Source organism: Hoplias malabaricus, chromosome 7, assembly GCF_029633855.1.
Source record: "Hoplias malabaricus isolate fHopMal1 chromosome 7, fHopMal1.hap1, whole genome shotgun sequence".
Taxonomy (NCBI): domain Eukaryota; kingdom Metazoa; phylum Chordata; class Actinopteri; order Characiformes; family Erythrinidae; genus Hoplias; species Hoplias malabaricus.
In genome coordinates, this window is record NC_089806.1 from 43293470 (window position 1) to 43308469 (window position 15000).

General features: G+C 49.5%; 1 protein-coding gene across 1 annotated transcript in view; it reads left to right on the forward strand.

Annotated features, from left to right (window-relative positions):
- Window positions 1–11803: 11803 nt before the first annotated feature.
- LOC136702765 (phosphatidate phosphatase LPIN1-like) overlaps window positions 11804–15000 on the forward strand; it is a 15077-nt gene continuing 11880 nt past the window's right edge. The window contains exons 1-2 of the mRNA XM_066677903.1: window positions 11804–11995; window positions 12375–12470. Of these exons, the coding sequence (XP_066534000.1) occupies window positions 11804–11995; window positions 12375–12470 (288 nt within the window). The remainder of the gene's footprint in view (window positions 11996–12374; window positions 12471–15000) is intronic.

Here is a 15000-nt window from a genome sequence, read left to right on the forward strand (position 1 = left end):
CCGATCCGGAGTGATTAAACTGACCTCAGTCTTGTGTCTGAGGAGAGTGCGGTGCACGTGAGCGTGGTGTAACGTGGCCAGTCTAGATGGCTGAAAACCACAAAGACATTACTTCTGTTTCCTGTTCTCTTCATGTCTTCCTTTTGCTCTCTTCCCTTTCGCTCTGTCTCTCTGCTGAGGCTGTGCGTCGTTGATCTATTTACCGTTCACACAGTTGGCACGTTTCCCAGACGAGTCTGTTCCTCTTTTTAAAGAGCCGAGAGAGTTGTTTACATTGTGTATAAAATAAACAAAGAACTGATTATTGGTCAACAGTGATATCCACTCAAATCACAGAGAATGGAGTCTGTTGTAAACACTTGTATCTCATGCTGTTATCCATTGCATTGTATGTACTCAGCTTTGCATAATTTGGGTCCCTGGTTGGTTTTCCACTGCAATAGAGCCTCCAACATATGTATTAAAACACTGTTGTGTTCATCATGTATCGGCGTGTTGTTGTTGTTTGGGACTGAACACAGCTCCGTCATCAGTTCAGACAGATCAGTAGAGTTTGTTCCTTCCTTGTTGCAGCGTCCAGCTCTCGCTGGATTCTTTCGTCGGCCACCGATCCGAGGAGCGTTTGAACCTCTTCAAAAGACCACGGCGTCATTTTACGAGCTGCCGTCGTGAGTCGGATAAAAACAAACGTGATCTCTGCTGCAGCTTGAGATTTTACAGATGGAGAGTTGGTGCTGGTCGTCTGCGTCGCGTGGCGTAGAGTGACGACTCTCTCTGGACGATCAGCGCTCTGCAAGGTTTACACGCCACGGTTTAGTCCCTACTCGACTCGCTCTGAACCACGAGAGAACAGCCACTAAACAAGAACCCGCTTCCAGAACCGGGACCCGATTCACCTGGGGGAGGAGGAGCCAAAATACTTCTACTGAGCATGGGCTTTGTTTTGTTCTAGAGGTACAGACAGTGTAGTGTATCTTTAAAGGTACAGCAGTGGTGTTAGAGTCCAGTTGTGTTCTCTAAAGGTTCATTACACTCTCTTCTCCAGAAGGAGAGGGGGATCTCTGTAATTATTCATTACACAACTGTGTAAAATAAACAAACATAATATAGGTCCTGGAGATTAAACAGCGCATATGAAATCAACATATTTATAAAATCCACATTTCTAATAGAATAAGGTACAGTTACGTTCCCTAACTAAAGGTGCTGAATGTGTAGCTGGAGTCGCTCATTGTTCAGAGGCCTCACACTGAACTGTACTCAGCTATGGACTGCTGTACAATCACAGCTCTTCATACATAGTGTTGTTGATGTAGTATGTGGATAGCACTTGGAACTAGAAGCACTGAGCCTGCATTAACTTTCCCAGCAGGGCTAAGAATGGCTGTACTCATACGGGAGGCCAGTTGTTGATTTACCAGAGGAGGCAGGCCACTGTTGCCTTTGGTTGCTCCCTTGGCGTTAGGATCTGGAAGCTGCTTTATGATAAACAGATTTAATTAAATAAACATTCCTTAGACACAGATTAAGCTTAAGCCTCGAAGCTTTAGTCCAGGACTAGGCTTAACCCATATACAGCAGTCTCCTCGGTACAAGGCTTCACTGTAAGTGTGTTAAAAAAGAGTAATACTGGCTGCAATCCTGGCATTTCCTGTACGGTTTTGGTTTCCCACCCGATTTCCGACAAATCGATCGCCTGATTTGCTAGGGTGACTTTCTACCCAATCAGAGCGCAGCACAGTCGTTGAATGGGCCAATCACAGCGCAGAAAGGCGGGACTTGCCTGAAAACGGGTGGCGGTAATAACAAATCACTCACAGCGGCAGACTTAGAACGTCACGAAATGCTGCGCTGCTATTGGTCAGTCCCGTCACCTCATCAACTAAGGCCACACTGAGAGTATTTAGAGGTTTTTAATCCGTGCTAAAATTATATATTTTGATGATTATTTCACTGATAATAAATAAACATATCCTCTTTCTGCTAATTTTAAATTCACATGTTTTTATTTATTTATAATACATTATATTTTACGCTTTTATATTATTATTTTATTATTATTATTATTATTATTATTATTATTATTTTACCAATAAATACAAATCATTTTTATACAGGTCACATTCCATTTTATCAGCTTCATTGACCATTCAGGAGCACTTCATTATTATTTTTTACAATTACAGACTGTACTCCATCTGTTGCTCTGCATACTTCATTAGCCCCCTTTCATCCGGTGACACTGACGTTGTGTTAGTGTGTGTTGTGCTGGTGTGGAGTGGATCAGACACAGCAGTGCTGCTGGAGTGTTTAAACCCTGTGTCCACTCTCTGTCCACTCTGTGAGACACTCCTCCCTCACTGGTCCACCTTGTAGATGTAAATTCACAGGCAGTAGCTCATCTGTCGCTGCACAGTGTGTGTTTGTAGTCCTTCATCAGTGGACACAGGACACTGCCGGCTTTGTTGACTAGTCTCAGTCCACAGTGACTCTGAGGGGTTTAAAAACTCCAGCAGCACTGCTGTGTCTGATCCACTCTACACCAGCACAACACACACTAACACACCACCACCACGTCAGTGTCACTGCAGCGCTGAGGACAATCATAATCTATCAGGCAAAATAGCACCTCTAATGGTCCTGACCACGTAAGAACAGACAGAGTGAATGGTGGGCTAACAAAGTATGCAGAGCAGCAGTTGGAGGTCTTTAATCGTGTGTTTGGTGAAAGGAGCTGAGTGTGAAACCAGGAGGAGGCTGTAATATTGGGCGGTGACGTGTCCACAACTGGAGCAGTGGGAGGGTCTAGATTTGCATACGGGCATCTGATTGGCTGGGGGCGGTGGTTTCTTTTGGTGTAACCAGAGGGTGTAACGTCATAGAGAGAGAGAGAGAGAGAGCGAGTTGGATGTAACCTGGCAACAAGGACCGGAGACTTATTTTAAAAGAGACAAACCCGCAAAATACAACTTCGCCATGCGTCCGTGAGTGAAAAACAGAGCGAGGAGAGAGTGTCTACCGCCTTCTCGATGTAAGGACGTCTGTGTGGAAGCCTGCCGAAGAGGTAAGACCCCCTTACCCCCCCCCCCCCCCGACACCCTGGTATTACATGTCTGAGGTGGCTAGTTTTACCAGTCGGACCCTATTCGCCTGTATCCAGCTCAGAAATGGGATGCAGAGGGGAGATACGCTGAAAAAAACAGTGTGTACCAGATCATGTCTCTGCTTTTGGGCATTTCCTTTTCAAAAATGAAAGTGTCATTCAGCTGCTTGTCATTCTTGTCTTCCTCTGTTTAGAATGACCTCCTTTCCACACACACTCTGTCCATTCTGTTCGACCAGCTCCACTCATCATAAACCCAGTTACAGTGTGTGGCTCTGCATACTTTGTTATCCGAGATGAGTTGGTGATCCAGAAATAAGCTCTGTAAACATCTGTACCTGTCCTCAGCAAGGCTCTCGTGGCCGAACACCATCGGTTCCTCACAGAAATGTTCGGTAATTGTGTGTAAAATTGTAGAGTTGTAGTTGCCTTTGAAGAAAGGGCAGGTTGTGGAGCCTCAGACTCTGACCTTAAAGATGTTCACCAGAGGAATAGCTTCTGACAGGACACACATTATTTTTATGTGTGGTTTGCGTGTTTGTTAGAGAGAGAGAGAGAGAGAGAGAGAGAGAAAGAGAGAGACAGAGAGAGAGAGAGAGAAAGAGAAAGAGAGAGACAGAGAGAGAGACAGAGAGAGAGTGAGAGGCACACACACACACACACACACAGAGAAAGAGTGAGAGAGAGACAGAGAGAGAGAGAGAGAGAGAGAGAGAGAGAGAGAGAGAGAAAGAGAGAGAGACAGAGAGTGAGAGAAAAATAGAAAGATTTAGAGACAGATGGAGAGAGAAAGAGAGAGAGAGAGAGAGAGGGAAAAAGTGAAATAGAAAAACGCAGTGAGAGAAAGGGACAGAGAGCGAGGAGAGAGACAGAGACAGATAGACTTAGAGGTAAAGGTAGAAAGAGAGAGAGAGCGACCTTCTCTTTTGACCTCTTGCATTCTTTCACACACCCGCCACTACATTGTAACAGTTGTTTTGTGGGTTCCCAGTGCCTCTGGGCTAAGGCTGCGCTGCCTTCACCGAGAGTAATCTTCCCTTTTAATCTTTCAAGACGTTCTGCACGTCCAAAAATAACGTGGGTAGCTCTTATGTTTACTGAAGCCCTCATATGGTCTCCATAGGAAAGCGTTACAAAGTGAGCAGGAGGCTTTGGAGAGGCCACACGGGTCTAACAAGCATTAGCTGGAGCAGTAACAGCGTCAGGCTGCGCTCTCTGGACTGAAGGAGCTCCACACAGGGGCCTAAGAGAAGGTTGAGGAGGAATTCTGGACGGTGTTGTCACTCAGCAGGAGACAGCTGGAAGGTGATGGGGAGCTGGTGGGTGTATCTCAGGTACCTGAAGGGAGAGGGGAGGGTGTATAAGGTGTGGATGATGTAGGAGTGGGTGCTTTGTAATTGCTCAGCTGTTTTCAAACAGCGAGGCATCTGAAGTACACTCTAAACTACAGCGTATAAACTTTACAGCGACTGGTCACTTCTGTAGCAGTGGAGTTAGAGAACAGAGAACAGAGGGCAGTCCCAGAACACCACTGAGTGTGAGGTAGTGTGAGTGACACCGCTGTAACTTACAGCACGCAGATGTTCAGTGGGTGACGTCTAATGAGTCAATGTGGGTGTCACAACTGTCTGGATATGTCGACACTGCCATTGACCTCTCTCTCTCTCTCCTGATTCCCTCTCTCTCTCTCTCTCTGTCTCTCTCTCTATCTCTCTCTCTCTCTCTCTCTCTCTCCCTCTCTCTCTCTTTCTCGTTCTCTCTCTCTCTCTCTCCCTCTCTCTCTCTTTCTCGTTCTCTCTCTCTCTCTCTCTCTGATTCTATCTCATTACCATCTCCCCTCTCTCTTTGTTTCTACTATCTATCTATCTATCTATCTCTGCTCCTTCTCAGTCTCTTTATTCTCTTTTACATAAGAATGGTGTGTAATTCAGTTAAAGCAAAATGACACTGAAATAAGGAGAGGAAGTCATTCTCGTGTTCCTGGCACCAACGAGACAGAGAGAGAGAGAGAGAGAGAGAGAGAGAGATCAGTTAGTGACTGTGTGAGTGGGTGAGTGAGTTTGTGAGTGAGTGTGTGATTGATTGTGTGAGTGTGTGAATGACTGGGTGAGTGTGTGAGGGACTGGGGGAGTGTGTGAGTGACTGGGTGAGTGTGTGAGTGACTGGGTGAGTGTGTGAGTGACTGGGTGAGTGTGTGAGGGACTGGGGGAGTGTGTGAGGGACTGGGGGAGTGTGTGAGTGACTGGGTGAGTGTGTGAGTGACTGGGTGAGTGTGTGAGTGACCGGGTGAGTGTGTGAGTGACTAGTTGAGTGTGTAAGTGACTAGTTGAGTGTGTGATTGACTGGGTGAGTGTGTGAGTGACCAGGTGAATGTGTGAGGGACTGGGGGAGTGTGTGAGTGACTGGGTGAGTGTGTGAGGGACTGGGGGAGTGTGTGAGTGACTGGGTGAGTGTGTGAGTGACTGGGTGAGTGTGTGAGTGACCGGGTGAGTGTGTGAGTGACTAGTTGAGTGTGTAAGTGACTAGTTGAGTGTGTGATTGACTGGGTGAGTGTGTGAGTGACCAGGTGAATGTGTGAGGGACTGGGGGAGTGTGTGAGTGACTGGGTGAGTGTGTGAGTGACCGGGTGAGTGTGTGAGTGACCGGGTGAGTGTGTGAGGGACCGGGTGAGTGTGTGAGGGACTGTGTGAGTGTGTGAGTGACTGGGTGAGTGTGTGAGGGACTGGGTGAGTGTGTGAGTGACTGGGTGAGTGTGTGAGTGACTGGGTGAGTGTGTGAGTCACTGGGTGAGTGACTGGGTGAGTGGGTGAGTGACTGGGTGAGTGTGTGAGTGACTGGGTGAGTGTGTGAGTGACTGGGGGAGTGTGTGAGTGACTGGGTGAGTGTGTGAGTCACTGGGTGAGTGTGTGAGTGACCGGGTGAGTGTGTGAGTGACCGGGTGAGTGTGTGAGTGACCGGGTGAGTGTGTGAGGGACTGTGTGAGTGTGTGAGGGACTGGGTGAGTGTGTGAGGGACTGGGTAAGTGTGTGAGTGACTGGGTGAGTGTGTGAGTGACTGGGTGAGTGTGTGAGTGACTGTGTGAGTGTGTGAGAGACTGGGTGAGTGAGTGTAATTGGATTGGGATCTGTCAGTATTACAGCAGTGTTATGATACGGACGAATGCTGTTCATAAAGTAAATGCTTGATTTTAAATGATGCTAAGTGACAAGTGACGAAACTGATGTTACATCCTTCCTCAGCAGGTCAGCGTTAATGTGTCAGTGTCAGTTTATTTCTGAAGCACCTTTTAAAAGAACGAGTGTTGGCCAAATTGCTTTCCAACAAAATATATTCAAAGCAAAATATAAGCTACAGAGAACAAGTTTAAACAGATAGTGTCAGGTCTGAGCTCAGAAAGTGCCCTAGTTTCCCTTCACTGCTCAGAAACAGTGGAGACACGTGCAGGTGCGCTAACTCTAGAGGGCTGTGATGGGTGTGAATGTACTAGAACATTCATTCATTATCTGTAACTGCTTACACCCTGAATACACCCTGGAGGGGGTGCCAGTCCTTCACAGGGCAACACAGACACACACACACACACACACTCGCACCTACGGACACTTTTGAGTCGCCAATCCACCTACCAACATGTGTTTTTGGACTGTGGGAGCACCCAGAGGAAACCCACGCAGACACAGAGAGAACACACCACACTCCTCACAGACAGTCACCCGGAGGAAACCCACGCAGACACAGAGAGAACACACCACTATCCTCACAGACAGTCACCCGGAGGAAACCCACGCAGACACAGAGAGAACACACCACACTCCTCACAGACAGTCACCCGGAGGAAACCCACGCAGACACAGGGAGAACACACCACACTCCTCACAGACAGTCACCCGGAGGAAACCCACACAGACACAGGGAGAACACACCACACTCCTCACAGACAGTCACCCGGAGGAAACCCACGCAGACACAGGGAGAACACACCACACTCCTCACAGACAGTCACCCGGAGGAAACCCACGCAGACACAGAGAGAACACACCACACTCCTCACAGACAGTCACCCGGAGGAAACCCACGCAGACACAGGGAGAACACACCACACTCCTCACAGACAGTCACCCGGAGGAAACCCACACAGACACAGGGAGGACACACCACACTCCTCACAGACAGTCACCCGGAGGGAACCCCACGCAGACACAGGGAGAACACACCACACTCCTCACAGACAGTCACCCGGAGGAAACCCACACAGACACAGGGAGGACACACCACACTCCTCACAGACAGTCACCCGGAGGGAACCCCACGCAGACACAGGGAGAACACACCACACTCCTCACAGACAGTCACCCGGAGGGAACCCCACGCAGACACAGGGAGAACACACCACTATCCTCACAGACAGTCACCCGGAGGAAACCCACGCAGACACAGAGAGAACACACCACACTCCTCACAGACAGTCACCCGGAGGAAACCCACGCAGACACAGAGAGAACACACCACTATCCTCACAGACAGTCACCCGGAGGAAACCCACGCAGACACAGAGAGAACACACCACTATCCTCACAGACAGTCACCCGGAGGAAACCCACGCAGACACAGAGAGAACACACCACACTCCTCACAGACAGTCACCCGGAGGAAACCCACACAGACACAGGGAGAACACACCACACTCCTCACAGACAGTCACCCGGAGGAAACCCACGCAGACACAGAGAGAACACACCACACTCCTCACAGACAGTCACCCGGAGGAAACCCACGCAGACACAGGGAGAACACACCACACTCCTCACAGACAGTCACCCGGAGGAAACCCACACAGACACAGGGAGGACACACCACACTCCTCACAGACAGTCACCCGGAGGGAACCCCACGCAGACACAGGGAGAACACACCACACTCCTCACAGACAGTCACCCGGAGGGAACCCCACGCAGACACAGGGAGAACACACCACACTCCTCACAGACAGTCACCCGGAGGAAACCCACGCAGACACAGGGAGGACACACCACACTCCTCACAGACAGTCACCCGGAGGGAACCCCACGCAGACACAGGGAGAACACACCACACTCCTCACAGACAGTCACCCGGAGGGAACCCCACGCAGACACAGGGAGAACACACCACACTCCTCACAGACAGTCACCCGGAGGGAACCCCACGCAGACACAGGGAGAACACACCACACTCCTCACAGACAGTCACCCGGAGGAAACCCACGCAGACACAGGGAGGACACACCACACTCCTCACAGACAGTCACCCGGAGGAAACCCACGCAGACACAGAGAGAACACACCACACTCCTCACAGACAGTCACCCAGAGGAAACCCACGCAGACACAGGGAGAACACACCACACTCCTCACAGACAGTCACCCGGAGGAAACCTGTGTGACTGCGACACTACCTGCTGCTCCACCGTGCCGCCTTGTACTAGAACAGTTCGTGGTTAAGTGTCCTAAGCTTAACTCAAGTTAAATCTGTTCATCAAAGGACAGTGGATTTACGTCTTTGTAAGGTCTTCTTTTCTCATGACCTTCTGTAAGTCTCCACTGATCTGCCTCAAAGTACCAGTCAGTTGTTTTCCATATCACACATTAAAAGCCTCTTACAGCCAATCACAGCCTGGGGAAATGAGTGCTAAGCCAATCAGAACCACAGCTTTTATGACCTCACTGTTTATTTTTGACCGATTCTTTGCGCTTGTGGTTAAAATAGATGTTATAAGGGTCTGTGGTTATGACGAAAGCCTGTCTGGACGGTGCTAAATGTCCTGCATTTGAACGTCGGCGGATAAAGGGTCAAGGAGAGGTCCGTCTGTGTAAGCGCCTGGTATTTGGGGGCTGCTGACTGGGTTTTACAGTGTCACACCGGAGGGTAACCCACACCAAACACAGCTGTCAACTGGACTTCAAACAGAACGACTCCTCTGTCCTACGTCCTGAATGTCCAGCTCGGATTAAAGGTGGTTTAAACACAGTGGACGAGTCCAGAGCTACGGAAAAATGAACCGCTTTGATATCACACACTCACCCTGTCACTCACAAATAAACACACACACACACACACACACACACAGTCTCATACACACACCCCGTCACTCACAAATAAACACACACACACACAGTCTCATACACTCACCCTGTCACCCACTAACTCACAATTGTGGACAGCTTCTCACACTCACCCAGTCATTCACACACACAGTTTTACACACTCACCCATTCACTCACACACTCACCCAATCACTCACACACACCTGTGGACAATGTCAAACACTCACCCAGTCACTTACACACTCACCCAGTCATTCACACACTCACCCAGTCACTCACACACTCACCCCGTCACTCACAAATAAACACACACACACACACACACAGTCTCATACACTCACCCTGTCACCCACAAACTCACAATTGTGGACAGCTTCTCACACTCACCCAGTCATTCACTCACACAGTTTTACACACTCACCCATTCACTCACACACTCACCCAATCACTCACACACACCTGTGGACAATGTCAAACACTCACCCAGTCACTTACACACTCACCCAGTCATTCACACACTCACCCAGTCACTCACACACTCACCCCGTCACTCACAAATAAACACACACACACACACACACAGTCTCATACACTCACCCTGTCACCCACAAACTCACAATTGTGGACAGCTTCTCACACTCACCCAGTCATTCACACACACAGTTTTACACTCTCACTCATTCACTCACACACTCACCCAATCACTCACACACACCTGTGGACAATGTCAAACACTCACCCAGTCACTCACACATTCACACTTGTGGACAGTTTCACACACTCACCCAGTCACTCACACACTCACCCAGTCATTCACACACTCACCCAGTCACTCACACACTCACCTAGTCACTCACACCTGTGGACAGTTTCACACACTCACCCAGTTACTCACACACTCACACCTGTGGACAGTTTCACACACTCACCCAGTCACTCACACACTCACCCAGTCACTCACACACTCACACCTGTGGACAGTTTCACACACTCACCCAGTCACTCACACACTCACCCAGTCACTCACACACTCACACCTGTGGACAGTTTCACACACTCACCCAGTCACTCACACACTCACGCAGTCACTCACACACTCACGCAGTCACTCACACACTCACCCAGTCACTCACACACTAACCCAGTCACTCACGCAGTCACTCACACACTCACGCAGTCACTCACACACTAACCCAGTCACTCACACACTCACCCAGTCACTCACACAGTCACTCACACACTCACGCAGTCACTCACCCAGTCACTCACACACTCACACCTGTGGACAGTTTCACACACTCACCCAGTCACTCACACCTGTGGACAGTTTCACACACTCACCCAGTCACTCACACACTCACACCTGTGGACAGTTTCACACACTCACCCAGTCACTCACACCTGTGGACAATTTCACACACTCACCCAGTCACTCACACACTCACACCTGTGGACAGTTTCACACACTCACCCAGTCACTCACACACTCACCCAGTCACTCACACACTCACGCAGTCACTCACACAGTCACTCACACACTCACGCAGTCACTCACCCAGTCACTCACACACTCACACCTGTGGACAGTTTCACACACTCACCCAGTCACTCACACACTCACACCTGTGGACAGTTTCACACACTCACCCAGTCACTCACACACTCACACCTGTGGACAGTTTCACACACTCACCCAGTCACTCACACACTCACACCTGTGGACAGTTTCACACACTCACCCAGTCACTCACACACTCACCCAGTCACTCACACACTCACACCTGTGGACAGTTTCACACACTCACCCAGTCACTCACACACTCACACCTGTGGACAGTTTCACACACTCACCCAGTCACTCACACACTCACACCTGTGGACAATTTCACACACTCACCCAGTCACTCACACACTCACCCAGTCACTCACACCTGTGGACAGTTTCACACACTCACCCAGTCACTCACACACTCACCCAGTCACTCACACACTCACACCTGTGGACAGTTTCACACACTCACCCAGTCACTCTCACACTCACCCAGTCACTCACACACTCACACCTGTGGACAGTTTCACACACTCACCCAGTCACTCACACACTCACCCAGTCACTCACACACTCACACCTGTGGACAGTTTCACACACTCACCCAGTCACTCACACACTCACACCTGTGGACAGTTTCACACACTCACCCAGTCACTCACACACTCACACCTGTGGACAATTTCACACACTCACCCAGTCACTCACACACTCACCCAGTCACTCACACCTGTGGACAGTTTCACACACTCACCCAGTCACTCACACACTCACCCAGTCACTCACACACTCACACCTGTGGACAGTTTCACACACTCACCCAGTCACTCTCACACTCACCCAGTCACTCACACACTCACACCTGTGGACAGTTTCACACACTCACCCAGTCACTCACACACTCACCCAGTCACTCACACACTCACCCAGTCACTCACACACTCACGCAGTCACTCACACAGTCACTCACACACTCACACCTGTGGACAGTTTCACACACTCACCCAACCACTCACACAGCTAATGTCTCTCTCTCTCTCTCTCTCTCTCTCTCTCCAGAGTCAGACCATGAACTACGTGGGCCAGCTGGCGGGGCAGGTGTTTGTCCAGGTTAAGGAGCTCTATCGAGGGCTGAACCCCGCCACTCTCTCCGGCTGCATCGACATCATCGTGGTGCGGCAGCCCGACGGCTCTCTGCAATGCTCACCCTTCCACGTCCGCTTCGGAAAGATGGGCGTCCTGCGCTCCCGCGAGAAAGTGGTGAGTCCAAACGCAAAGGACATATTCGTGACCACATTTTCCTCGTTGTAGTAATGAAAGTATTTGAGGGACACACTTAAAAGAAGACTCAGAGTAAGACTCCTGGGCTCCCCCTACTGTTTGACTGTTATTATGGTGCAGAAGCCGTAGTGTAACCACCTGCGCAGACAGTGCACTATGTAGGAAGCATGGAGCTGTTTAAGACACAGCCTGCAGTCGCATGTAATGTTTATGTTTACATTCGTGATGAACGAATCTGATCAAGGACCACACATGAAAGTGATTCCAAATCTGATTCAGCCTGGCAATGTGAACACAATGTGAATTATACGGATTGAGATCAAAGCAGGATAAAAGATTCATGTCCTGTCCGCACCAGGTGGACATAGAGGTGAACGGAGAGCCTGTGAATTTACACATGAAGCTGGGGGAGAACGGAGAGGCTTTCTTCGTCAAGCAGACGGAGAACGATCAGGTACAGAATCAACACACCCCACACATTTTACTGACACCTAGTGGCCTGGTCTCTTTAATAAACCTACTCCAAACATGGCCGCCCCAAAGTGGGGGACCTGCTTTATGGAGCACATACTGCTTCATTCAGGGAACACAGAGCAGCTTGAGCTAGTTTCTAAAATAAACTGTGTGTCCTCACAGGAAATGTCCTCACTTCCTGTTGATTTCTCCCGCAGACAGCTGATTAAGTGTCATCACACACACACACACACACATATACTTGTATTACAGGCGTGAGTGTGTGAAGTTGTCTGCAGGTGTGAGCATGTGAGTGGTTACAGAAGATGAATGAACAAAGTTCAAATTTTAGGGGGTTGGGGGTTTCAACTCGTCCAAAGGCTACTTTACATTTTAAAGTTTAATAAACAAATGTTTACAGTGTGATAGATGTATAATCCCTGACCTCACACACTCACACACCTGTAGACAGTTTCACACACTCACCCAGTCACTCACACACCTGTAGACAGTTTCACACACTCACCCAGTCACTCACACACCTGTAGACAGTTTCACACACTCACCCAGTCACTCACACACCTGTAGACAGTTTCACACACTCACCCAGTCACTCACACACCTGTAGACAGTTTCACACACTCACCCAGTCACTCACACACCTGTAGACAGTTTCACACACTCACTCAGTCACTCACACACCTGTAGACAGTTTCACACACTCACCCAGTCACTCAAACAGCTGTAGACAGGTTCACACACTCACTCAGTCACTCACACACTCACCCAGTCACTCACACACCTGTAGACAGTTTCACACACTCACTCAGTCACTCACACACTCACCCAGTCACTCCCACACCTGTAGACAGTTTCACACACTCACCCAGTCACTCACACACTCACCCAGTCACTCACACACCTGTAGACAGTTTCACACACTCACTCAGTCACTCACACACCTTTAGACAGTTTCACACACTTACCCAGTCACTCACACACCTGTAGACAGTTTCACACACTCACCCAGTCACTCACACACTCATCCAGTCACCCACACACTCATCCAGTCACTCACACACTCACCCAGTCACTCACACTTTCACACGCTCCCCCAGTCACTCACACATGTGGACAAATTCGCACACTCACCCAGTCACTCACTCACTCACCCAGTCACTCACACACCTGTAGACAGTTTCACACACTCACCCAGTCACTCACACACCTGTAGACAGTTTCACACACTCACTCAGTCACTCACACACCTGTAGACAGTTTCACACACTCACCCAGTCACTCACACACTCATCCAGTCACCCACACACTCATCCAGTCACTCACACACTCACCCAGTCACTCACACTTTCACACGCTCCCCCAGTCACTCACACATGTGGACAAATTCACACACTCACCCAGTCACTCAAACACTCACCCAGTCACTCACGCACCTGTAGACAGTTTCACACACTCACCCAGTCACTCACACACCTGTAGACAGTTTCACACACTCACTCAGTCACTCACACACCTGTAGACAGTTTCACACACTCACCCAGTCACTCAAACAGCTGTAGACAGGTTCACACACTCACTCAGTCACTCACACACTCACCCAGTCACTCACACACCTGTAGACAGTTTCACACACTCACTCAGTCACTCACACACTCACCCAGTCACTCACACACCTGTAGACAGTTTCACACACTCACCCAGTCACTCACACACTCACCCAGTCACTCACACACCTGTAGACAGTTTCACACACTCACTCAGTCACTCACACACTTACCCAGTAACTCACACACTCACCCAGTCACTCACACACCTGTAGACAGTTTCACACACTCACTCAGTCACTCACACACCTGTAGACAGTTTCACACACTCACCCAGTCACTCACACACTCACCCAGTCACCCACACACTCATCCAGTCACCCACACACTCATCCAGTCACTCACACACTCACCCAGTCACTCACACTTTCACACGCTCCCCCAGTCACTCACACATGTGGACAAATTCACACACTCACCCAGTCACTCAAACACTCACCCAGTCACTCACACCCCCGTAGACAGTTTCACACACTCACCCAGTCACTCACACACCTGTAGACAGTTTCACACACTCACTCAGTCACTCACACACCTGTAGACAGTTTCACACACTCACCCAGTCACTCAAACAGCTGTAGACAGGTTCACACACTCACTCAGTCACTCACACACTCACCCAGTCACTCACACACCTGTAGACAGTTTCACACACTCACTCAGTCACTCACACACTCACCCAGTCACTCACACACCTGTAGACAGTTTCACACACTCACCCAGTCACTCACACACTCACCCAGTCACTCACACACCTGTAGACAGTTTCACACACTCACTCAGTCACTCACACACTTACCCAGTAACTCACACACTCACCCAGTCACTCACACACCTTTAGACAGTTTCACACACTTACCCAGTCACTCACACACTCACACACCTGTAGACAGTTTCACACACTCA